This window comes from Chrysochloris asiatica, unplaced genomic scaffold, assembly GCF_000296735.1.
Source record: "Chrysochloris asiatica unplaced genomic scaffold, ChrAsi1.0 scaffold00081, whole genome shotgun sequence".
NCBI lineage: Eukaryota > Metazoa > Chordata > Mammalia > Afrosoricida > Chrysochloridae > Chrysochloris > Chrysochloris asiatica.
In genome coordinates this window covers 9300282-9326141 of record NW_006408599.1, presented here as the reverse complement: position 1 = coordinate 9326141, position 25860 = coordinate 9300282, and the positions used below count along the sequence as shown (strand labels likewise).

The 25860-nt window shown below is 40.4% G+C and overlaps 1 protein-coding gene across 1 annotated transcript in view; it reads left to right on the top strand.

Moving 5' to 3' along the window:
• PAPPA (pregnancy-associated plasma protein A, pappalysin 1) overlaps positions 1-25860 on the top strand; it is a 302780-nt gene that overhangs the window by 167368 nt on the left and 109552 nt on the right. The window contains exon 10 of the mRNA XM_006865683.1: positions 15962-16155. Coding sequence (XP_006865745.1) covers positions 15962-16155 — 194 coding nt within the window. The remainder of the gene's footprint in view (positions 1-15961; positions 16156-25860) is intronic.

Below are 25860 nucleotides of genomic sequence, written 5' to 3'. Positions count from 1 at the left end.
TCACCCGACTTTCATTGTTAATGTTAATATGTTAATGCCATTGCTTTCCTTTGTGCTTAATACATATATTTCTCACAGACCAATTTCTATTTGACATTGCTTATTCCTAATGTTTATATAATGAGCCTTAACTAGCCAATCAGAATTCTTGACTTCTGACAATTAACAATTAATTGTGCAACATATCACAAGTTACCTGACTTTTCTGAATTTCAGTTGCCTCATTTAAAATCCAAGGATGCATATTAGATGATTTCTTGGGACTCTTGTAGCTCTAGTCTTTACTAATTCATTCAGCAAATATTTCCTGATTATCTTCTATATACTGGGAATCAGAATGTAACTAATAGTGGACAAAACATACTATGTTTCTACTCTGGTGGAGCTGAAAAACATTTAAACAAACAAGATAGTGCTATGAAGACAATAAAATTGGGAGATGGAAAGATTTATACTCACGTTTCTATGAAAGGAAAATGCAGTTAGACAATACAAGCAAAGAACATATTGATTCAAATTAACATAAAGTTCATTCTAAGAAGGGGAAGCTGACTTGACCAAAGTCATGGAGCTGATTGTTAAGTGCCATGTGACCATCTGGCTGCGTGCAAGTTGATTCTGAGTCATAACAACCCTGTTTTGGGTCCAAGACCCTGAATCTTTATGAAGCAGAAAGCCCCATCTTTTTCCCATGGAGTGCCTGAACTGTTGACTTTGAGGTTAGCAGCTCAATGCAAAACCCACTATGCTACTAGGGAGGCTGCACATCTTTGAAAAAGCAGAAAGCCTCATCTTTGTCCTGAAGAGAGGCTGTTGGGCTTCTATGGGGCAGATTAGTGGAAATGTATTCTAGAACTCAGGTCTCTTGACTCCCTATTCATTATTGTACAAGCCTGCTGACTTTGAGATAGTGCTCCATTTTGTCTTTTTATTTCTTTCTCTTTTCTTCTTTGGTATTGGGGGATGAGATCAAAATTAAACCACTGACACTGTATTTGTGTGTGATTTTCTATCTTTTATTACCTTCTTTTGCCATCTTTTGCATGGTCTCTGCATATCAATGGGTCAGATTGTTTTCCTTTACTTCTTACTTTGAATTATCCAATCCAAATTTCATGTTATTATTTCCTGCTTATATTTTTAAACACCTTTGGATCCTAGGTAATACTCTTCCTCCTATGTGTACTTTGAATGCCTCCCTAGTGTGTGATTGCTATCTAATCCATTATGGAGTCCTGGTGTGGCACTGTAGGATAAGAACTGCATTGCTAAATACAAGGTCAGCGGTTCAAACCCACAGCTGCTCCTTGGAAACCATTTATAGGATCGCTATGTGTTGAAACTGACTCAACTGCATTGAACAACAACATATAATTCATTATGATATTGAATTTTACCTCCTCCACCATGTTAAAGAAGCCCTCGTGGCAAAGTGGTTAAAGTTCTTGGCACCAAAGGTGCATGTTCTGCTGGTGTGGCGCTGTAGGACTTCGAACACAAGGTCAGCAGTTCAAACACACCAGCTGCTACTCAACAACAACAACCAAAGGTGTGTAGTTCAAACCCACCAGTCAATCTTCAGACGAATGATGGGGTTGTCTGTTCCAATAAAGACTTACAGTCTCAGAAATCTTAGTGAGTAGTTCTGTTGTTCCCTGTAAGGTTGCTAAGGAGCTTTGGTGGCATTGTAGGATATGGACTGGACCACTCACTGCAGGGGAAAGATGAGGTTTTATGCTTCCATAAAAGTTCACAGTCTCAGAAACTTTACCCAGAGTCGTCATGAGTGAGAATGACAGTGGGCTTGGGACTTTTTATAGAGTTTGCTATAAATTAGAATGAACTGAAAGGCACTGAGTTTGGTTCTTTTTGGTCCACATCTTGAGATAACTGAATACAGAGCCCCCAAAACACTTGGCTGAAAACTCTGTAGGATTTTGAATATTCCACTGTACTGAATATGTTGCCATTTATTAGGATTACTGTCTTTGTCTATAATCATTTTAGGCCATTCAAATAACTATACTAAATTCAAGGTGATGTAAATGCATCTTTAAGTTACGATTCATAAGACTGCCAAATCTCTTTATTAAATTTCAATTTCTATCTAGATATGCCATTTATTTTCAAATTTGGTAAAGAAAAAATATCAAACAATATTTAAGACAGATAGTGAAGCATGATGTTGCACAGTCCTGGTGTGGCATAGCTCACCAGCTGCTCCTTGGAAACCCTATACAGGGTCACTATGGGTCAGAATCGACTCAATGGCACTTAACAACAACAATGTGTTTATTTATAATAAGGCCCTGTGAGATAATGCACTGGATCACAAGGTCAGTTTGAACCACAGAGTCAGTGATTCAAATTCAGCAGTCCCTCCTTGGAAACCCTGTACAGGGTCTCTATGAGTCAGAACTTACTCAAAGGCACTTAACAACAACAACAGTTTATACAGAATTGGAATTTCTTCCTCTAATGGCTGTGTATGGAGTCCTGGTGTGGTGCTGTGGGTTAATGCACTGGACTGCAAAGTCGGTTTGAACCACAAGGTCAGTGGTTCAAGCTCACCAGCCACACCTCGGAAACCCTATACAGGGTAGCTATGGGTCGGAACCGACTCAAAGGCACACAACAACAACAATGATTGTGTATGTAGTCATGCTGTGGTGCTGTGAGTTAATGTTCTGGACTGCAAAGTTGGTTTGAACCACAAGGTTGGTGGTTCAAGCTCACCAGCTCCTTCTCAGAAACCCTATACAGGGTCACTATGGGTCAGAACTGACTCAACGGCACTTAACAACAACAACAATGGTTGTGTAATATGAACACATTCTCAGTAATCTTATCATAAAAATCTTTGTATGGTACAATCTGCTGAAACAAATTCAAGTTTGGGACATTTTAAAGTCAATAAATGACACAACTTTTTTGCTTTTTTTTAAAGGTTTTTATTGTGGATTGAGTGAAAGTTAATAGGGCAGATCATCAGTTTTACATTCAACAAATCACCTTGTTTCATTACAATGATTATAATCCCCTCCATGTACCATCAGTTAACAGTATTTCTCTCTATTCATTTTAGCTCTTTTTTTAAAAAAACACTTAGGCATATATAGTAATTTACACCACCAAAGTGCACGCACATTCTTCAAGTCTGCATTCTGGCCACCATCTCTTAGTCCCTCTCTTCTCATGAATCTAGAGTCCTCAGCTGTTCCCTCTCTCCATGTCTCCATCTCTGCTTCCATCTCTGGTGTTGCTGCTTCTCTGGATAAGGTCTTGCATTCTGCTTGTGCTCTTCTTTCTTGATGGTCCTAGGGTCCTTTGTTTCTGGACTGTAAGATTAACTACTCCCCTGTTTTTGTTACAAAAGTTCTACCTTTACAACTATGACAGTTGCAATTAGTCATGATAACAATTACTCACTATTGAATCTTATCCCCATCTCTTTTAACCAGACCCATCTAGACAAAATGAAAACTATTCAGTGGGGAATCTTTTTTCCCCACACACTATTTAACTAAACTCCCCCCTTGAAACCTTGTAAGCCAGTCACTTCACACACCCTCATTTTAGGTAGCCAATGTCTGAATTGTCCATCCCTATCTACCCTGTGTACTGATGGGATAGCATTGATACTTGATGTGAAGACTCCTTCCCTCTCTGTTGGTATTTAGAGTTACTACTTCCATGAGTATAGGTCAAGTTCATCAAATTGAAGCAATTTACCCTCATTTCCTTTTTCAAAAATTGTTTTTTGTTTGTTTGTTTGTTTTTATCTTCTTCTAGTCAAGTTCTGATTATCAAGCCATCAAGGCTAGGGCAAATGGGTACTATCTGCAACTTTGGGTGTTCTTGTATGCCTCCTCTCACTTCATATCAGCTGGATGCTTCACTTTCAGCTATAGCCTTCTGTGGCTATGTCCTTGTCCATAGGCTCAGGTGTCCCCAGGTCTCACCAAACTTTGGACCAACCAGCCCTTCCTCTTCTCTCGCTCATCTTCAGGTCAACAGGAGTCTGTGGAATGTGGTTGAACTCAGCCCATTTCTTCATTTATTCATTCTTCATTTCCCCCTCTTCCACTCACCCATAGACCAGTGTGGTCGTCAGCAAGCTTACAGGCCTGCTCATGTGTTCCCTTTGAGCTTCAGTCTTAGAGGGGGGTTTGTCCTGAAGGAACTTGATTGCTAGCCTTGATGGCTTCCCAGCAAACAACTTGCTTATTCTTGTAGTAGCCAGTCATACTGCCATTTTTGCTTTGGGGTTTCTCCCGATGATCTTTCTTTGAAAATGTATCTTCTGTCACTCTAGTTGTTCCAGGCTGGTCTGCTTGGCCTTTCTAGTGAGAATGTCCCACCTCAGAAGGTTCTGGATGGGGCTCAGGATTCTACCTGCAAAGGCTCCGGAGGAGGCCTATTTCACTGAATAAATGACAGTACATTCCGAACTCCAAAAGGACTTTGTAAATTCATCATTTACTGCGTTCCTGCTTTGAGATTGGCATTTTCTCAAGTACTATTGTTGTTGTTAGTTGCCATCAAGTTGATTCAGACCCATGGTCAACCCTCTGTGTAGTTGCATTCTATAGTACTTTCAAGGCTGTGACCCTTAGGAAGCAGATTGCAAGTCCTTACTTCCAAGGTACCTCTTGGTGGGTTTCAACCACCAATTTCTTGCTTTGTAACCCAATGCTTAACCATTTGTGTCACCCACGAACTCCTTTCTTAAATTCTAAGCATGTAAATATAAGTAAGGCTAGTACCAGCCTAGAAGTATTGCACAATACAGAAGCTGAATATAATCATCCATCTATTCACTCTTCTCCAAATCTTTACCCATCATATAATAGATGTCAGACGTTTTTCTTGATCCTAGAGAAAGAAGTGCACTTTGAGACATGCTTCCATGAAACATGATGAATATTTTTAGAGAGTAAATAATACTGTGAAGGATAGAAAGCAAAATAGTATACTGCATGAGGGGAGAGAGGTAGAAGGTGAGCTTATTGAAGGCAGGTCTGTTATTTGAGGAAGTAATACTTTAAGCCCTAAATGATGAAATGAAGAAGATTGTGAGAAGAAACAGGTTAAACAAAATTTAAAAGTATTTCAGATAAAATGAACAACAAGTTCAAGTTTCTGGAGCAATAGTAAATTTGGCTTATTTAAGGATTAGATAATTTGTGGGATGAATGAATGACTTATGAACAAATGAATGAATGAAAGGTAGTGAACTAGAGGGGGGGTTATGGTCAGATAAAGAAGGGACTTTTGAAGACCGTGTTAAAGACTTGGATTCTTACCCATGTGAGATGCGATGCCTATGAGGAATTTGAGGTTGGAGAGTAGTCCTGCCACAGTGTATGTGTTTTGAAGAGCACTCTAGCTTTGTTCAGGAGGAGGAGGCAGTTGGGAAACACTCAGAAGAAGCAGAGAGACTGGTTGGGTGAACTTTGATGGCTGCATTAGTGAGAAGGGATTGAAGTGGGGAAAAGCCAAAGGCAGTTAGACATGCTCTAAGGACCAAGTGGACAAAAAGTTGAGGTTGCGTTATGAGTGCTCAATTCCAAGATCAATTTGAGTGTGGAGTTAGAGGGAGATGTAAGGCTAAATCCAGAGGCAGTCTTCTTTTCCTATTGCTGTTGGTTAGATGGTATCTGCTTGTCACAGAGAAACACAGAAAGGAGTTCTGACCCACTTTAATCAATAGCCAACCCTTGAAGGAACCAGAAACCAAGTTCAGCTCTTCAAATTCAGTAGACCTACCTACTCAACATCTGAAGCTTGTTAGCAGACTCAGGATTGTTTCGGAGCCCTTCACCACAGTCTTTTGTACTCCAGGCAAACTGATTTGGTTGAAGAAAAGAAAAAACCCAGGTTTGAGTAGAATTAAATGAGGTCAGCAGTGTGAGTTTGACCTGGAGACTTTGAAAGATAGGTGGTCTGGGGTTCACATAGTTCTCTCCAAAGGAAACACATGCCAATATAAGTACCATCAGCACCAGCACAACCACCCCATCACCAATCTTCCCCTTTGTGAACCTTCAGCAGTTAAACCCTCCAATTTCTCCTCTTCCAAGAAGCTGTTATTTGGACACAAAGACTGTGCATTTTTTGGTCATTTTTGTTGTTGTTTGGATAAATTGTTATGTGGTATGAAGCTTATTGCAGTGGACCCATCCCTAAACAAACAGCCTAACGTAAAAACAAATGCTTTTTTTTTTCTGTTTTCTAAAAACTAGCAAGCATTTGACTAAAAGAGAATATCATAATGCCAATCACTGTTCCCTCAGCTAAAAATAGAAATAGACGCTAATTTCTCAAAAGCTGACTTATCATCCTAAACAAGAGGTTTAAAAAGACAGGTAAATCCTTTGGGTTGAATATCTAATCATCTCATAAGAATGTGTATTATTTGCTTCCTCTTTGAGGCCTAAACCCAATCCATTTATGAGTGAAAACTCTCATCTTCCTATTTACAAGTAGTTTTTATTTTTTTTATTATTATTATTGTATGTGTTCCTCAAGGATCTGGAAGCTTGGCAGCCCCAGTTAACCTCATAGACTAGTTATAGCTAGCCTATATCAACGATTGTTGTGAACAGTATAAATAAAGATTCCCAAAAGTAATATGGAAATTTGGTTGAGGTTAACACTATTTTCTCTCTATAATTATTTTCTGAAAACACAGGTTTGATAAAACACACATCATGAGGTAGTAGAAAGGACATTGTATTCTGAGTTGAAGGGGCCAACAATATTCTAGTCTTGTCTTACTTAGAATTTTCTTTGAAGTTGTCAGCAAAACACTTCAACTTTATAAACATCAACTTTCCAATAGGTAGAGTGAAATCATTTCTGAAATCAGTAGCTATTTATTGATTACTTATTACATACTGAGTGTTTGATCTACATGTGCCACTAGACTGATTATAAATTCCATGGGAGTAAAAATCACATTTATTTTTTAAAAAACTGTTCCAAGCTTACTGGTTATCACAGTACTTAGCACATTGAAACATCCCAAGTAAATCTCTTTAGTGATTGCATAATTGCATTGATTATTAGCTGATTTGAGCCTTGTAATAGACATTCCATTAAATGAGGACACTGAAGCTTAGAAATTCTGAGTAATTTGCTCTAAAACAAATAAATAGTAGAAGGCACACCTGGTAAGCAAAATCAGAGTATAAGAATCACTGTTGTAACATAACTTCCCTGCTCTTTTCGAAAATCTTTATTTTTTGGCACTGTGGGTTAATGTGCCAGACTGCAAAGCTGTTTGAACTGCAAGGTTGGTGGTTCAAGCTCACCAGCTGCTCCTCGGAAACTCTCTACAGGGTCGCTATGAGTTGGAATCGACTTGATGGCACTTAACAACAACAACAAAGGAAAAATTTTAATTTCTTATCATAGCATTGTAATCCTTCTTCAGTCTACACTCAGATCACCCCTACAACTCATCAGTTCAGACCCCATAGCACTTCCTTAACCCCAGCTGTGCTAGGTCATTAAATAAGGTTGTGAACCAGAATCTGCGCAAGGTTGGTTTCCAGGAGGAACAGATCAAGTTTATCTTTGCTTTCCAACTCCCATTATCTCTGACAGCAGCCACTCATTGACTTTCCTACAGCACTTTCTCTATTCCTCTGCTGAGTTTGGTAATTTGCTACAACTTCACACAGAACTCAACGATGGTTATGAGATTTCTTAGGATAAATGATATTACTCAGAAGTGACAGGAGTAGATCTCAGGAATAACTCAGGAGCAACATCCAGAGGGACTTGGCTGAGAGTGTTGAGGTCCCAGGCATGGAGGATACATCCTTCTTAGGAAACTTTCCTTCCAGGATTCTCTCCCTCAGGAACTTTCATTGAATGTTTGTATTTCAGATACTGATCAGTCCAAATGTACTCATTATTGTTTACCAGGTGGTCTCTCATACCTATTCATTAATACTCCCGTGTGGCCAATGTAGCCAGCCCAACAACTCCAAGGGATAGTTCCCTAAGGCCAGAGTTAAACTATTTGTGAAAAAAAGCTATGATCAAGGATACCTGGGAATTGTGAGGGAACAGAGAAAGGATGCTTATTCATGGTGAGAAATCAGAAAAGGGGGTGAAGGGTAGAGAAAACTTGGTAGAGGAGACAATTTTACAGAATCTGAAGAACCAATAGTAGTTAGAGTTAAGAAGAGAAAAAATAAGTCCCAGGCATAGGAAACAACTTTTGAAAGGGCGTAAAGGAGTAAAACGGAATGATAAGTTTTGAAAGCTGCAGAAAGAGATCAGTGTGTGGAGGGTCTTGTATACCAAGCAAAAGAAAAAGACCACCTCCTATACACGTTGGAAATCTATCAAAGAATTGTGTTCAGGGAAAGGGAATGGTGCAGTTTGTATATGGGGAAGAAGATTTACAATTTAAATGCTCTAAATTGTCCCACTTTCCCAAAGAACAAACATTATTTCAGTCCTTGTTTGAAGAAAAGATTGGCTGAAATTAGTTTCTACAGTGACCAATGATTTATGACTATTTGGCCCTAAGTCCTAATGTGGCTCTGTAGGATAAGCACTAAAATGGAAGGTTGGTTTGAACCACAAGGTCGGTGGTTCAAACTCATCAGCCGTGCCTAGGAAACCCTATACAGAGGCCTTATGAATCGGAACTGACTCAAGGACACTTAACAACAACAACAACAATTTGATCATTAAAGGTTTTAAACTGGTGTGAGTCAGTGTGAAGTCAAGCTTCCTATAACAAACTGTCCTTAAGTTCTTGTACTGAGCTGACATTAAGTAATGTAAGTTCTCCCTCCTTTTTAATCAATGGCTCTTTAGTTATTTCACTCAGTCATCTCAGGCTTCCAGTAATGTCAAAAATGGCCAACGTTTCTAATCAATCTAAATTAGTGCAATTGAGATTAAGTATTCCCCCCATAAATATATTCTTTTGTTACTGCATTTGCTTTATTTTTGTTTCTTGCTTATTATAATCATTAGTTATATTGAAAATAGCCCATGCACACCGATCATTCTTTAGACCTACAGTTGCATAAGTAAAAGTAGAATCTTTAATTCTATTTTTATCCAATCCCTTTCTCGCTCCAGTGTCATCATGGTTAAGAATAGACCCTGTGCCTTTAAGGACTGTTCCCATCTTAGTACATTCTGTTATTTGATAATGAATCAGGCTGCTAATCTCACAGTCAGCAGTTCAAAACTACCAGCTGTTCCACAGGAGAAAGATGAGGCTTTCTGCTCCCGCAAAGATTTACAGCCTCAGAAACCCTGTACAGGGTCGCTATGAGTCAGAACCAACTCCACAGCACACAACAACAATAACAACAAGCACTTGGTTGAGGCATCCTAAAACATAATCTTGATGCCATTTCCTAGATAGGGAAATTGAGGTGTGGTTAGGTGAAATAGCATGTCCAAGATCACTCAGGGAAAAATCAGGAGCTTGTTCAGAGTTTCTGACTTCAAGGATCACTATTAACAACAGCTTGAACCCCAGCCTTTGCTTCTATTTTAAAAACAATTATCTCTCATTTTTCTAAGATTTGGCTTTCCAAGCCTTCAAATGAGGCTAACAATTCCTGCTTATCTCAAGCAGTGTCCTTCGGACATGCTTAAGGAATGCAGAGGTATAACATTGAGGTATAACATTTCATCTTCATCCACTAGACAGATGCTAATTGAAAATTAAGTCAGTGTCAGTTGTGACTGTCCACTTATAGAGTGTGTATCTGCCTTGGGCTGTTGGAGCTGAGGTCACTTCTCCCAAAAGAAATAGAAAGTGTCTGACAAATGAAAGCCCAAGTGAAGTCGACATGGTTGGTTCATGTTGCGCCAACCACATTAAGTCTTTTAGCTGTATAGAACAGACCTTTAAATGCATGAAAACAAGTTGACCTGAATTGAGGGGTTCTTTTTATTCCCCAAACTCAAGGATGCCAAAAATGCCATTCTGATGCTGTATGAATCAAAGAATGCAGAAATCTATGGGGAAGGGTTTGAGTGATAGAAGTGACAGACAGAAGACAGAAACACAGTCTTCAGGAGATATATAAACTTAAATGGAGGCTATGTTGAGAAACAATATCTTCACAATTTTATATTTTTGTTTAATAAAGGTTTGTATGACTTTGTAGCAAAATCATAGGTTTTGACTAACTCTCATTTGGATGTATATATAGTTGTGTGTTTGTGTATATGCCGACACATGGGTGTATGTGTCTTAACGTCCAGTCGGACAATGTCCGACTGCATATATGTCTGTGGTCCCACAGGGCGTTTGTTTTGTTTTGTTTTATAGAGAAAGCAGATCCCCTCTTTTTTATTATTTCCTTCTAATCATTTAAAAGACTTTAAACACAGATTCTTACAGGACTGGACCGTGGATGAGATACAAACAAGTGATGCAGAGGCCATGGCTCTGGAGGTGGGCTCTTAGGCTTTTTCCAGTGGGTAGGTAGGTGACGGCAGCAGGGGCTGTGGCGCATGGGCTGATCTGTTCAGGTCCGCAGAACAGCAGGTGAGACAGGCTCCTCCTCTGCTCCCTCCTCACTAGCTTCCTCTTGTTCTACTCTCAGTCACACTGCTGCTACTGCCCACTTCTCCAACCTCTGGCCGCAGCTCAGACAGCGGCACAGCAGCCACAAGGACGATGCTAAAAGGGCTTCCGTAAGGTTGTCATATGGCGTCAGAACTGACTTGGAGGCACACAACCACCACCAACCAGCAGCAGTCAGGATATGTGAGTTCTGGTGTGGCTGTAGGATAAGCATTGGACTGCTAACCACAAGCTTGGTAGTTCAAACCCACCAACTATTCCTTGGAAACCCTAATCAGGATCTCTATGACTCAGACTTGACTCAACAGCACTGAACAGCAACACAGTGTCTAAATTACATAACATCCTATTTCAAAGTACATATGAGGAATATTAAGTGACACACACACACACACACATCCATTCATATGCATATATTGTTAGATGCTTTCAAGTCGATTTAACTCAGAGGACCCTACATGACAGACTAGGACTGTCCCTTAGGGATTCCTAGGCTTTATGGTAGAGCCCTGGTGGCTCAGTAGTTAAGCACTCAGCTGTTTTGGCAATCTGCTTCTGCAAGGATTACAGCCTGTTATCACTTTGACCCATATTGTTTTTAAAAGCGCAGATTGCTCAAGGCAGTGTGTTAACCTTTGAAGGAACGTCAATGTTTCCTTTCTTTTCTGAGATTTCCTTTCTAAAGTTGAAAAGTTCTTGTCTTTAGATTTGTGAGGAGTTCTAGTATAAAAAGCAACAAGGTGGTGTAGTAGTTAAAAACACAAACTCTGATGAAATCATTCTATAACCTGATTGTTGTTGTTTTGTGCCCTTGAGTCTGTTTCAACTCATAGCGACTATGTATAGGGTTTACGAGAACCGTTGGTGGGTCTTAGCTGCCAATCTTGCAGTTAGCAGTCTGGTGCTTATCATACAGTGTCACACCAGGACTCACATATTCTGACTGGTGATGGTTCCCACTTATGGCAAGCCTGTGTGGGGTTCCCGAGGCAGTGGATCTTTGCGGGGAGCAGCGGGCCTTGCCTTTCTCTTACTCAATGACTGCAGGATTCGAACAGTTCAGCTCATAACCCACTATGCCACCAGGGCTCCTTACGTATCTTGATGGTTGTTGCTGTTAAGTGCTTGCTGAGTTGGTTCTGACGCATAGTGACCCTGTACAGGGTGTCCGAGGAGCAGTTGGTGAGTTTGAATCACCGACTTTGTGGTTCACAGTCCAGTGCTTATCGTAAAGTGCCACAGTGGTCATTAAATTAACCTTAAAATTCCATAGAACTCTATGTCAAAAGGCAGTCAGTTTTACTGTATAATTAAAACAAAGCAAGAAAAAAACAAACAAACACATAATGGTACTGGGAAGATTAAAACAGATTATAGCCTTAGAAACCCTATCAAGTAGTTCTACTCTGTCCTATGAGCTAGAATCAACTTGATGGCAACAGGTTTAGTTTGTTTGTTTGAATCTTTACAGCAGAAGATTGACAGTTTTTTTCTCCCACACCGTGCGTGTGGGTTTCAACTACTGACATTTCAGACAGCAGCCTAGTGCTTGACCATTGCACTACCAGGCTCCATTGCACATATGTTTACAGTACTTCCCAGTGGAATGGAATGTACTGTTCTTGGTGCCACTAGTTTGGGCATGGCAGACAGGCTGATCCTCTGATCCCGGTGTTGACTTTAAACTCTTTTCACTACAAACTGCTCAGCTCCCAGCATAAAACATTCAGGAAAGCACCAAGTAACTTGATGTAATAAAAACAGGAAGGTCAATTTTGTTTTATTGTTTTGTTGTTTCTGTCTTTGTATCCCATTCTTCACCCTGTTCTCTTTGATGCTGGGGCAGTGGGAATACAGAGGGAAAGATAATTCCCCAGATGAAGACTGGCAGATGTAACTGAGGGCCCCCAGGACACGAGCAGCAAGAGAAATTGAATAGCCAAGCTTAGGAAGTAAGTTATTCAGCAGAGGAACATACAGTATATTTGTCAGCAAAATCTTAAGGGGAGAAACTACACATCTTCTGTTGTCTTTTCTGTCTTCTCTTTAACTCTGTCTCTGCCTTTCTATGCGTGAACCATCTATCTATCCATTTTCTACCTGTCTCTCTCTTACCTCTCTTCCTTTCTGAGATTCTGCTGATTTTAAGCAGACAGATCTCTTGAAGTCTTACGCATAGACAGAAATTAGTCTTTGTGAGAATCCTACCGTGGCCCCATTTCATGCCACTCTCAAAGGTTTCTTTGCTAAGGAAATGAATTGTCACCTAGATAAGAGATCTTACTATGATGTCATTCTGCTTGTCTTTATATTGGAGGATAAGAAAGGTGGTACCAAGAGTCTGGCAACGTCGTGGTTTTATCCTCATTCTGGAGGTACAGTATATAAGGGGAAAAGCTCTCACTAGGCAAAAAAAAGACCTGACTTCTGTTTCTAGCTCTGTCACTGACTCTTTCCATGACCTGGAAGCAAATTCTTTGCTTCTTCTGGCCCTCAGTTTATCATTAAGTAAAATGGGCAAGAGCCTGGCACTCTACACATCATCTTATGTAATTACTGCAATGAACAGAGTAAATATTATTGTCTGCAATTTCTTTGGGTGAGGAAAATGAAGAAATATTATTTAAGTCCTGTACAGCTTATAGATGGCAGAGTTAGGATTTGAAATCAGATTTGCCTGATGCCAAAACCTCTTTGCAGTTCCCTTTATTGGGCTTCTAAAGAGCAAAGTCTGGATTTACAGCCAGCTACTCTTGGATTGGGCCTAAGTTTTATTATATGTAAGTTGGCCACATGCACCAAGAGGTTGGAGCTACTGAGAAGTACTGAGCCTGTATTCCATCCACGCTTGAACTGCCAGGCATGCTACTGGTCACTAGAGTCTTCAGCTGGCTCAATCCATCATTAAATAATTGAATTATAATGAATTGATTTCTTCTGGCTCTTTTGATAGCATTTCACTATGTAAACTGTTTGCAGATAAAAACAAAATTTTAAAAAAACAAGGGAGTTTGGAGCTTGGAAGAGGTTCAACATTCTGCAGCCCCTGAATTCAATGACTCCTTTTTGAGACAGTCAGCATCACAAAAATCCAAGTTTTATTTCTACTTGACCCAGGCTCTTTCTAGTTGAGGGAATGTTGCTTGAAAGTGGTTCAAGTGAGTACTGATTTCACAAGCTGATTTGATTTTACCACATAGGGATAAATCAAATCCCTAAGAACAAAGTTTTTTTCTCTTGACAACTATTTTTAAATGCACAAAGCACTTTTATATCCCTTTCCTGTGAGTCCTATGGCTGTCCTGAGAGGTTATCCTGGCTGAGACTATCATTTCTGGTTTAGAAATGAAGAACCAGTTGAGAAGTGAAGCAAAGTTATGGAGCTAACGTAAGGGAAAGAATTCAAATCCTGACTTTTGGTCATTTTTAAATCCAGTGCTCTATCCAGGGTGCCACTCCATTTTTGAGTAAATAAAGCAAGAGTGTCTTAGGTCAAGCACCATATTTAGGATTATTGTACATTCTGATTGCTCTAGGATCTTCAGATTTTCCCAGGATATGTGCATTGCCTGGAAGCACTACTTTCATTCCCAATGTGTACCAGTGTGGATGATGTGATTTGGTCACCCTAAGATAGAGATTGTGGTCCAGGTGTGGTGCTGCAGGATAATACACTGGACCACAAGGCTGTTTGTTCAAACTCACCAGCTGCTCCTTGAAAACCCTATATGGGCTTGCTATGAGTCAGAACCGACTTGATGGCACATAACAACAACAAGATAGGAACTAGATTCCAAAGAACTTAGTCTTTCAGGGAAGCTGTAACCTGTAGGTATGTTGGCAATGGCGTGATAGGTGTTTAGATGGAGATCTTTATAAAATAGGTAGCTCACCTGGAGGGAATGTTTAGCTTTGTCTAGAAAAAAAACAGTAGAAGATGCATTTGAGTTATGGTGTTGGAGGAGAATATTCAAAGTACCATGAACTGGCAAAAAAAAAAATCAACCAATAGATCTGTGTTGTAAGTATAGCTAGAGTGCACCTTGGAATTTCAGCATAGCCAGACTTCGTCTCTCATACTTCAGACCTATTGTCAGGAGGGACCTGTCACTGGAGAAGGATATCAAGTTTGGTTGGTAGAGTGGAAGGTTGGAGCAAAAGAGGAAGACCCCCAGCGAGATGAATCAGCACAGTGGCATCAGCAGTGAACTCAGGCATAGCAATGATTGTGAGGTTAGCCCAGAACTGGACAGTGTTTCATTCTGTTGTGCACTGGGTCGTTATAAGTCAGTGTCAACTTGATGGCACCTAACAACAACAAGAAAAAAGTTGGAGCAATATCACAGACTAGTTGACATTAGAATTATTAAATGATGGACAGGGTGGTCTCTTTTGGATGGCCACATCCAGACTTCTCTTTTTATTACTATGTTTTGAAATATCAAGAACCATGCCTCGGTCATACCTGCCTGGAAAACATCCTGCTAGCTCTGTGCTTCAGTGATCTTTGTTCTTGCAACTAAGTGTAAATCACTGCAGCCAGCTGTAGTTCTAAATCATCTCAAGCAGAAACCCTTACTGGTTTCTGTATTACATGAGAGAGTGATAACTCAGTTGACCTTTAACTGAACTTTATGAGTTACCCTAAAGCCCTTGTTATTATTGTTATGCACCAGCACCATCGAGTCAGTTCTAGCCCATAGCAACCCTAGAACTCTAGCCAGAAGGGTCCCTTAGAAATTCAGTAGTCTAATGCCTTTTTCTGTTTTGATGATTAAGCCCAGAAAGGGAAAGACACTTACCTAAGATAACAGAGCAGTCTCACTACAGAATTAGGATGGAAGTCATTGTCTCCTGTATGTCAGTTTAATCAATCTGCAAAACTAAAATCCTCCTTGGAGTTAAGTAAACCCCAACTTGTAAATATGAAGTACTCTGGTGACATATGTTGTTGTTAAATTCTGTCAAGTCGGTTACAACTCATAGGGACCCAGTATAGGGTTTCTGAGAGGCAGCTGGTAGATTTAACCAGCCAACATTGCAGTTAGCAGCCCAGTGCTTCTCTTACATATAATGTACCCAAAACTTAGAAAGTGAAAGTTTACATTGGATCTAACATGAACATGCTGTATGAACTTGAGTAATTTATAAAGTCATGTGGAACCTCAATGTCTTCATCTGGAAGATGAAAATAATAATTAAAATCTTGATACCTTCCTCCCATAGTTATACTGAGGCTCGCTTGGGGCAGTAAAGATGGAAGTGTTTGTAAACTTTTAAAAAGTAGAGATAATGATCAACACAATGCTGATGATTATGTTAATTCAGATTCCAAATCTTCTGGTAACATCTGAGGTCCTTTTCTATGCCCATCTCCTGCAGATGAGCCCAGCCAATGCTATTTCCACGATGGTGATGGGGTATGTGAAGAGTTTGAGCAAAAAACTAGCATTAAGGACTGTGGAGTCTACACGCCCCAAGGATTTCTGGACCAGTGGGCATCCAATGCTTCAGTATCCCACCAAGACCAGCAGTGTCCAGGTTGGGTCATCATCGGCCAACCAGCAGCATCCCAGGTAAGATCCTAGTCCATGTGTGTCATTCCCTGTAGACATTCTGAATCACTTCTGTTTTCCTCAGGGTTGCGCACTTTAGGAAGTGGCCCAAAGTGACCTAGTTAAATTTGGAATGGTTAAGGCTGGGAATCTCTATACTGTATGGGTAAGCATTGTCTTCATATTTCTCTACATATTATAATTCATATTTGGGGTAAGAACTCCATTTTGAGTATGCCATTGGAATTCAACTGCGTAAGAACATAGCCTTCTGGATGTATCCCACTTGTCTGGATGTGCCAAGTTGCGTGTTCCCTGAATGTTCTCCTATGAGTCTATAGTAACTCTGCAATTACTTTGCTGTGTGATCTTGGACTTGTTTCTTCGCCTCTCTGGACCCCATTTTTTCTGATCTTTAGTATAGCGAACGTAGTTGAACTTGATCTCCAAGGGCTTTCCTAACTTTGAGAAGCTGTGACTCATCTCTCCGTCCCCTAATACACTATTTATGATCCTTTGTTCTTTCCCAGAGGTCTGTCATCTTAGTTGAGGGAGCTAGAGTGTTGGGGCCCCAGAGCTCATGTGATTCTAAGGATGGCCTTGTGGTCCCCAGAGCCCCCTTTCCAATTATACTGCTGAGCAAGCACCTGCCTTCTTCCGAGACTCCTATTTCCCAAAGACACGACTCAGTGCTTCCCACTGCCTGACCCAGTGGCCATTTGTGATATAGCCTGTATCCTGGCCTTACAGATAGGTCATTATTCTCAGATATTGTTTCCTGATTTGGAGTAAGTGGGATAGGCTGGACTTTTATGCAAAAGAGCGATTTGCTTTTCTTCTGGGTTCCAGTGAAGAATCATTCTGCAAGGTACAAGGTAGGTCCACCTTAATAACTAGCAATAGCGCTGATTCAGTTATTGTGTTCATTTATTCATTTAATAATATTTACCTTTATTAGTTCCTTTGTTTATTCATTTGGATTTGCTTCTGACAGCCCTCAGAGGAGTAGAATGAAACAAGAACACAATATTGCTTGATGATCTTAATGTCAGCTAATAAACACATGAATGAATGAATGACTGTATGCATGACTAAAGTCCTTCCCTGTGCTGTCTTTGTACTTAGTATTCACATTTGTGATTGCAATCATCACACTGCGTTCTTATGATCTGTTTTTGCATCTGAAGCTCTTGTTTGGCTGCTAGTTCTTTGAAAATAGGTTTGAATTGCATTCATGTCAGTTCCCTCATCTTCATACATAGGATCTAGATGAGTCTAGGTGCTTGGGAAATGTGTGCTCACCTGAGTGTAGGTAGACAACGCACACAGACACAGACACACAACTGCAAGTAAATGAACATCACTGAATGAAAATGCTGAAGAATCACCTCTCGGTCCCACGGAATGTTCTGCTTCAGAAACAGAGCAGGCCATCAATGGAACCAAGAATTCCAATTTCAACACTCACATGTAGTTCCTACGACTGTTTCTTAAAAAAAAAAATAAATAATAACTCAAACAAGAGAATCATTAGTGCTCGCAAAATCTCACATGAATAAGAGTTGAGGTAGCAGCTGTGTTTAAAAATCACCCAAAGGTTATTGCGACTAATGTGAGAAAAGGAGAGAAAGAATTTTCCAGTGTTAGCATTTGAAAAGAGACTTCATGGGGCAATTATTCCAATCTTGTAAAGAGGAGGCTGTCAGGAATTATGGGTGATTATCTCTTCCTAAACAAAAATCCAATTAAAAAAAATCATTATGAATACTAGCCCTTCGATCTACAAAGAGGAGATGAGGAAACAAAATCATCCTATTGAATTATTCATTGTAACCAATTTTATTTTAATGAAATCGACTAGGTTCCATTACTCTGGGCTTGGACATAATCTTTGTTACAAGGAGACTTCAGCTGTAACTAAATTTGTCATAATGAGATCAGCTCACAGGAGAATACAGGGTCAGGGGAGGGGAGATGTGCACAGGCTGGGTGCAGGACCAGGTGGAGGGTGGACCAGCGGGCGTCATAACAGAAGTCTCCCAAATTCTAACAAAAGTCTCCCGAATTCTTCATCTGAAAGCAAATGCCTAGAAGCCATCTACACAGCCCCCATCATAACATGCATGTGCACACACACACACACACACACGCACACATACACATACAGTCTGCATAATTCTGAGTAAAGGCTTTTACTGAAGTGGAAACAGTAGCTCCCTTCTAACAACAGAGAAGGAGGAGAAAGTGTAACCATGGCCTTCATTACCTTGTACAGTGATTAGAGGAGGTTGGTGGTTAATTTTCACCCTGTCAGGGTCTCTAGTGAAGATGTTGATGGCTGAAGAGGAGGGGCTCTTAGAAGTTGGGTTTAGGAATAAGGTGGGAAGAGGTGCCTTGCACTCCCTCCACATTCTCCAAAGCATTGTGCAACCCCCTCTTTCCCTTCCTGTCTCTTTCACACACACACACAAATGGAAACTCATACACAACACGCTATGTATAAGCATGCTTGAGTCCAGGGAGTGGGTACCATCGTAAGTATAAAGAATGGGGAGGGTAACTGTTGTTGTTGTTGTGTTGTTGTGAAGTGCCATTAAGTCAGTTCCGACTCATAGCGACCCTGTAAAGGGTTTCCAAGGAGCAGCTGGTGAGCTTGAAGTGCTGACCTTGCAGTTCAAACGGCTTTGCAGTCTGCTGCATCAACCCACAGCACCACACCAGGACTCCAGAGGATTACTAATTACTGATAAATCCTGTAAGTACCAGCCACTATTCTGGACACCCAAGACCAAGTCTGCTGCGACACTTCAGGGTAGAAATCATTATCTAGCCAGGGGAAATTGAGACATGAGGTGACTTGCCCACAGTCCATAAGCAGAGGATCCAGATTAGAAGAATGCTATGGAAGATGACACTTGCTGTTGTTGTTATATGCCATCAAGTTGGTTCCAACTCATAAGACTCATAGCAACTCTGTATAGGGTTTCTGAGGAGTGGCTGATGAGTTTGAACTGCTACTTTTGTGGTTCAAACCAACCATTATAAGCAATCAAGTGCATATACTGCAGCACCACACCAGGAGAGATGACAGTAGGAGCTTAGAAATATGAGGTCATATCTAAAAGTTGGAGTCCCTTGGTGGTGCTGCAGGATAATACACTGAACCACAAGATGGGTTTGAACTGAAAGGTTGGTGGTTCAAACACACCAGCCACTCCTCAGAAACCCTATACAGGGTTGCTGTGAGCCAGAACTGATTCAATGGCACTCAACAACAACAACAATCTAAAAGTTGAAAGCAACTGTGTATCTGGAAATTCTCACTGGGAAACTCAGAGACAAAATCATAGATGGTCATAGTGTTGAGGGTAAGTGTGTGTGTGTATAAGTGCCATTGAGTTGGTTCTGACTCATAGCAACCTTGTATAGGGTTTCCAAGGAGTGGCTGGTAGGGTTGAATCATCAACTTTACATTTAACAGTCCAGTGTTTATTCTACATCACCACACCAGGACTCCTAGTGTCAAGTTGTTGTTGTTGTTAGGTGCCATTGAGTTGGTACCAACTCATAGGGACCCTATGCACAGCAGAATGAAACACTGCCCAGTCCTAGACCAACCTTACAATTGTTGCCACGCTTGAGCCCATTGATGCTGCCACATTGCCAATCCATCTCGTTGGGGGTCTTCCTCTTTTTCTCTGACCCTCCACCTTACCAAACATGATATTCTTCTCCAGTGACTGGTCCCTCCTGACAATGTGTCCAAAGTAGGAGAGACGAAGTTTGGCCATCTTGGCCTCTAAGGAGCACTCTGGCTGCACTTCTTCCAAAACGGATCTATTGGTTCTTTTGTTAGCCCATGGCACTTTCAATATTCTCCTCCAACACCATAACTCAAAAGCATCAATTCTTCTGCGGTCTTCCTTATTCACTGTACAGCTTTCACATTTAAAAATACCATGGCTTGTGTCAGGTGCACCTTAGTTTCAAGCTGACATCTTTGCTCTTCGACACTTTAAAAAGGTCTTGTGCAGCAGATTTCCCTAATGCAATATGTTGTTTGATTTCTTGACTGTTGCTTTCATGAGTGTTGATAGTTGATCCAAGAAGAATGAAGTCCTTGACAACTTCAATCTTTCTTCTGTTGATAAGAATGTTGTTTATTGGTCCAGTGGTGAGGATTTTGTTTTCTTTGCATTGAGATGTAATCCATACCGAAGGCTGTGCTCTTTGATCTTCATCAGTAAATGTTTTAAGTTCTCTTCACTTTCAGCAAGCAAGGTTGTATCATCTGCATATCGCAGGTTGTTAATGAGTCTTCCTCCAATCCTGGTGCCAGGTGTTTCTTCATATACCACAAGATGTTTAAATTCTCATTGAGCAGCCACTTCCCACTCCTTCAAATTCAGACCATTCCCACCTCCTATCCAGGAAACCCAATCCTAGATGCTCCAGTAACACAAGAAATGATTAAGTGACCACAATCATTCCCATTTTATTAAAAAAAGAAAAACCCACCGTTTTGTCCACTCTTTGATTTCTCTTATGCTGTAAAAAAGATAAATGTTTATTGGAGGGTTGTGCCTAGTACTGTGCTAGCGTTTAAGGAAGAAATCAACAAAGTGGAAGCTCCCAACGTTGGCACAGCAAGACTTAGACGTGAGGATTCTATCAAGAGAAGCCGACTTGTTGGAAGAAGATTCTAGCTCTACTGGTGACAACTACAGACAAGCAACACCCAGTCTAGAATATTGATTGTATTAGATATATCAATCTAGAATACTGATGATAACTTCAGCTTCTGGCGCTGTGTGTTAATGCACCAGACTGCAAAGCCATTTGAACTGCAAGGTTGGCAGTTCAAGCTAACCAGCTGCTCCTCGGAAACCCTGTACAGTGTCGCAATGGGTTGGAACCAACTCAACAGCACTAAACAACAATGACAAAACAAACTACCTCTAATGGTTTCCAATCTCTCTTTCTCATTATCCTCAAGCAAGATCCCCAAATTTGGTTAGAGCTAAGGTATTCCACTCTGAACACTGAGCCTCGTGTCCAAACTTTATCAGAAATATCAACACTTCCTGGTTCTGCAAAAGGGGCTGGACGTCCTCTAATAAGAGTCATTCTTAGGATAGTTTGGCCATGTACCTTCCAGGCCCAGCTGGAATCAAGAAGTTCCTGAGACAGAACAAAAATGGAAATGAACTGAAAGAATGAAGTTATCTCTCTTCTGGGAACCTCAGAAATGGTTTGGTTGAAGTACTTGCAAAGATCTTATCTTGTTCTTATTTTGTATCCATGTTTTGCATTTCTCTAGTGCTTTACACCAAAGACTGCCAGAATGAGATGTAGATATTTCCTTCATCCCATCTCCACCCCCAGAATTTCTACCAAAGTCCATTTCCTCTTATCCACACAGGCATCTCCTTCCTTCTGCAATGGCCTCAGGAGGAAATAGAAAAACCAAGAGACTATCTGGAATGTACAGTACTCTCCTAGGGATCATAGCCCTTCAGTCAACCAACCAATTTATTTGGTTAATCCTTTGGGGGTAAAATGTAGACTAAGCATTTTCAGGGCCAAAGTAAAGAAAACCTTTCTAAGAATGAGAACTGTGTGCAGTGGAATGGAGTATCTTCATTCTGAGAGAATCAAGTCCTCCTCAGGCTGAGCTGCTGATGGAATAGACACCTAAGCATTTCCACTTCTTTTCATAATTGAACTGACTTTATTTCCATTATTGGTTTTATCAGTTCTTTGGCATTTCACTTGGAGTTACTATTATCTGTTCCTTAACCATGCCATACTACTTTTGCCTCTATTAAAATGCAATTTATATTTTGTCTTATATTAGGTTTTGTTTTTAATTAATTTCTTCTTTGGATCAATAAACGAGCTATGTGTTGAGTCCTACCCTAAGGACATGAGGAGACAGAGAGGTTAGGTGTTAGTTAGCAGAGTGAAGTAGAAATCTTGCTGGTCTGGCTTGGCCTTCCTGTCTTCATTTTTCACTTGGGCACCTTGAGGAGGTTCTTCCTCTGAGAAACTCAATTTTCTCATCTGGAAAGTGGTTATGATAGTATCTACTATGTGGAGCTTAAGGAGTAAATGCAGATAAGTGCTTACCTTGAGGTTTTTCCCCACTTATTGGATCAGGCTGAGTAAATGTTAATGACCTTTCTCAATTATGTTAGGACCCTTTCTGTACTCACACTCCAGAGCTGACGACAGTGACCCACATATGACAAGAGGTCAGTCAACATTTGAATGAGTTTAACATAGTTGTGTTATCAAGTGTCTCCTGCTTACTCACAACTGTACCATGTGCTTTGAGAAACGTTAAATTAGGAAGGGCCACCAGCTGCTTCACAGGAGAAAGATGAGGCTTTCTGTTCCCACAAAGATTTACAGTCTCAGAAACCCTGTAAAGGATCACCGTGAATTGGAACCGTCTCTACAGCACTTAACAACAAAAACTAAAGAAGGTACAACCCTTTTGCTGCTCTCAAAGAGCTTACAATTGCATTGGAGGGATGTGTCCAACTGAAAATAGTAGCCAAAGAATGAGAGATTCAGAGAAAGTTTCCTTGAGGAAGAAACCACACTGTCTTCAGTTTACTTAGCCAGCAGGGATAAAAGCCAAGGTGTAAGGATGGAAAATTCATTTGTCCACTTTTAAAAGGTGTTAGACACTTTATAAAATGAAACATTTACAAACTACACCAAGGCTCTCTGCCAAATTCCTTGAATCCTTCTAATACTACTACTAAGTAGGAATCAGCATTCTTATTTTACAGATTGAGAGGTGAAGGCTTAGAAATAAGTTGAGTGGTTTGCTCTAGGACTTGCCATTGTAAAGGCCACTCACTATGTTCTAAGGCCGTCTAACCCAGATGACTGAGACCACTCACACTTGTTTCAGTGGCTAACATGTGAGTGCAAGTTAGGAGAGCTGGTGTCTTTGGATCTTTTCATGTATGGCATACAGCTAAGGAACTGCAAGAAAGTGGGCAACCCCCACTCCAGTTCCCCAGGTATTGTCCCCACTGTTTCTGCCATGCTGCCTAGAATTCCATCCATTGACACCATTCTTTTAAGTAAAGCATTGCCCTCTCCAGAGAGTCTTCTCAAATCTGTTTGTAGACATATGGGAAAATCACAAGAAATGCTTTAAGTTGTCAACCCCTGAGTGAAAAAAAAAAAAAGAAAATTATTTCTTTGCTTTTGGAAGGAGTGTGGAAATGCCTGATTATTTCTGTGGTATTAGAGAAAATGGGAAAAAAGCACAAATCAAACAATTATAGATGAAGAGGAAACCGTCCAATTTACAGTTTTGTCACAAGCCATGTACTATATACGGGAAAACTTGAAGTGTCAATAAAAGAAGAACTGCAAGATATGTGCATTCCCTCCTGGCCACCATGTTTGACCCTGAAAAGCCAGAACCTCAGTGTCCTCTTCCTTGTGTCCAGATCAAAGAACCAGATATTAGTGGGCTCTCTGGATGCAAGGGTAAGAAATTTTTCTTAGGTATTTACAACACAATGCTGTTGTTGTTGCTAAGTGCTGCTGAGTCATTTCCGACCCCTTGCGACCCTGTATAGGTTTCCAAGAAGCAGCTGGTGAGCTTTAACCACCAACCTTGTGGCTCAAACGACGTTGTGGTTGGTCCAGCACATTAGCACATAGCTCTACGCTAGAAGTGTTAAATCATGAAACTCTGAAAAGGATCAGAAAATACTTCCTATGGAAGTGATTGATAAGGTGTAACTAGAAGGATACAATGGAGAACAGCAGAAAAGAAGGGTGAATAGGAAGAGTATGTCACAGACAGAGTACCAGAAGCAAAGGAGAAAGAGAGAGAAAATATGAATAGCAAATCCTAAAAAAAAAAAAAGCAAAGGCCATACATAAGAATTAAAAGGGAAGGACAACAAAAGAAAGATATAAGTATTTAGATTGGGTTGATATCAAAGAATACTGAAAGAATGAAACAATTCTTATGAAAGAATGAACAAATTAGTGTTAGAAGAAATGCATCCAGAATGGTCCTTAAAAGAATGAATGAAGAGAGCATTTGCTAGAAAGGGACATCATGTCTGGCAAAGGAGAGGGTTATTAAAAATGAGGGAAACCCTCAATAGGACAGTTTGACTCAGTAACTGCAACAATGCACTCAAACATACCTTCAACCTAAAAGGCTCAAGTTCAACAAACTTACACTCTGTTTTACCAAGGCCACCACAAGTCAGAGGTGACTTATGGCACCTAGCAACAAGTCAAGAGAAATAAGCTGTAAAACAGGGGAGGGGACATCCCCTAGAGGCATGGAATTTAGATTTTATCCCGAGGGTTACAGGGAGATTTTCAGACATTTAAGTAGGAATGGGGCTCTGGTGGGGCTGACAGTAACGGGGCCAGATGTTCATATTAGGAAGAAGCATCTATTAAATAATTCCTGCATATCAGACCCTGTCTATGAAATTGAAACATGACATTTTCCATATATTTAACAACAGTCCCATTGGGAAATTTCAATCTTTCCCTCTCCAAATGAAATTGTATCTCAGGAAGAAGAAATTCCCCAGTTCTGCTACTCTGTTTTCTATTTTTTTATACTATCACCAGGCTACTGGTATTACTTTAAAGCAGTGTCACTTTGAATTTTTTGCTTAAGAAGCAATTCCCCATTGCTATTTAAATGAGGTTATTTTATTTGCAAAGGACAGAGTGAAATCTTGGTTCAATACTCAATACAATGGTCAATTCTAAGGGCTTCTCTCTCCTGCCTGCCTTGCCTGCCATTGCCTTCACTAAAACATTAGACGGCTCCAACTGGTGCAGTGGGGCAGCATCTGCCAATGGTGAGATTAGGAGAGGTGAAGGGAACACAATGAAATGTCAGAGAAGATTCCAAGCAGTTTTCCAAATACCCAAGGGATCTGCTTCTTCTGGTGGTGTCTGAATAATTTTTCAACAGCACATGTGTGAGTCATCTAAGGAGACAGAACAGAAAGTACCATGGTCTATTACAGCTTGTCCCATCATTGTGGGGGACACCCAAAAACCGCACCAAGGGAGCGAAAAGCACTTCCTTCCTGGATCAGAAAGGCGTCCCCTCAGCTGATCGATCATTCTACTGCCCCAAACGTGTCATGGAAACCTTGGGCTATGAGAAATTTCAAAGATTCCAAATATTACAGAATCCTGGCAAACTCTTCCCCCAGATTCTCCTTCCATCTTCCTTTCCTTCCTCCACCATTCACTCTGTCAGTATATATTCAAATCTCAGAAGAGCCAGACATTATGATAGGACGTAAAATACACTCTGAAAAACTTCAAGTGATATTAATTATAACTAAAACAATAAGATTTAGAACTGATTAACATGATTTCCAGATATAGGGTTCACACTTAATTTTTGTGTGACTTTAAGCAAATCACTTATTTTTGCCACAAGTTTCTTTATCTGAAAAATAGGAGGAATAGAATCAACATTTCAGGAGTTGCCAATGATGAGACAGTTTATTCAGAAATATGGCTTTCCTTCTCCTATTGTTGTTGTCATTAGGTACCTGAGGGTCCGTTCTGATTCACAGCCGCTTTATATACAATAGAACAAAACACTACCCAGTTCTGCACCATCCTCACAATTGTTATGTTTGACCCTATTGTTGAAGCCATTGTGCCAATCCATCTCAGTGAGGGCTTTCTCCTTTTTCT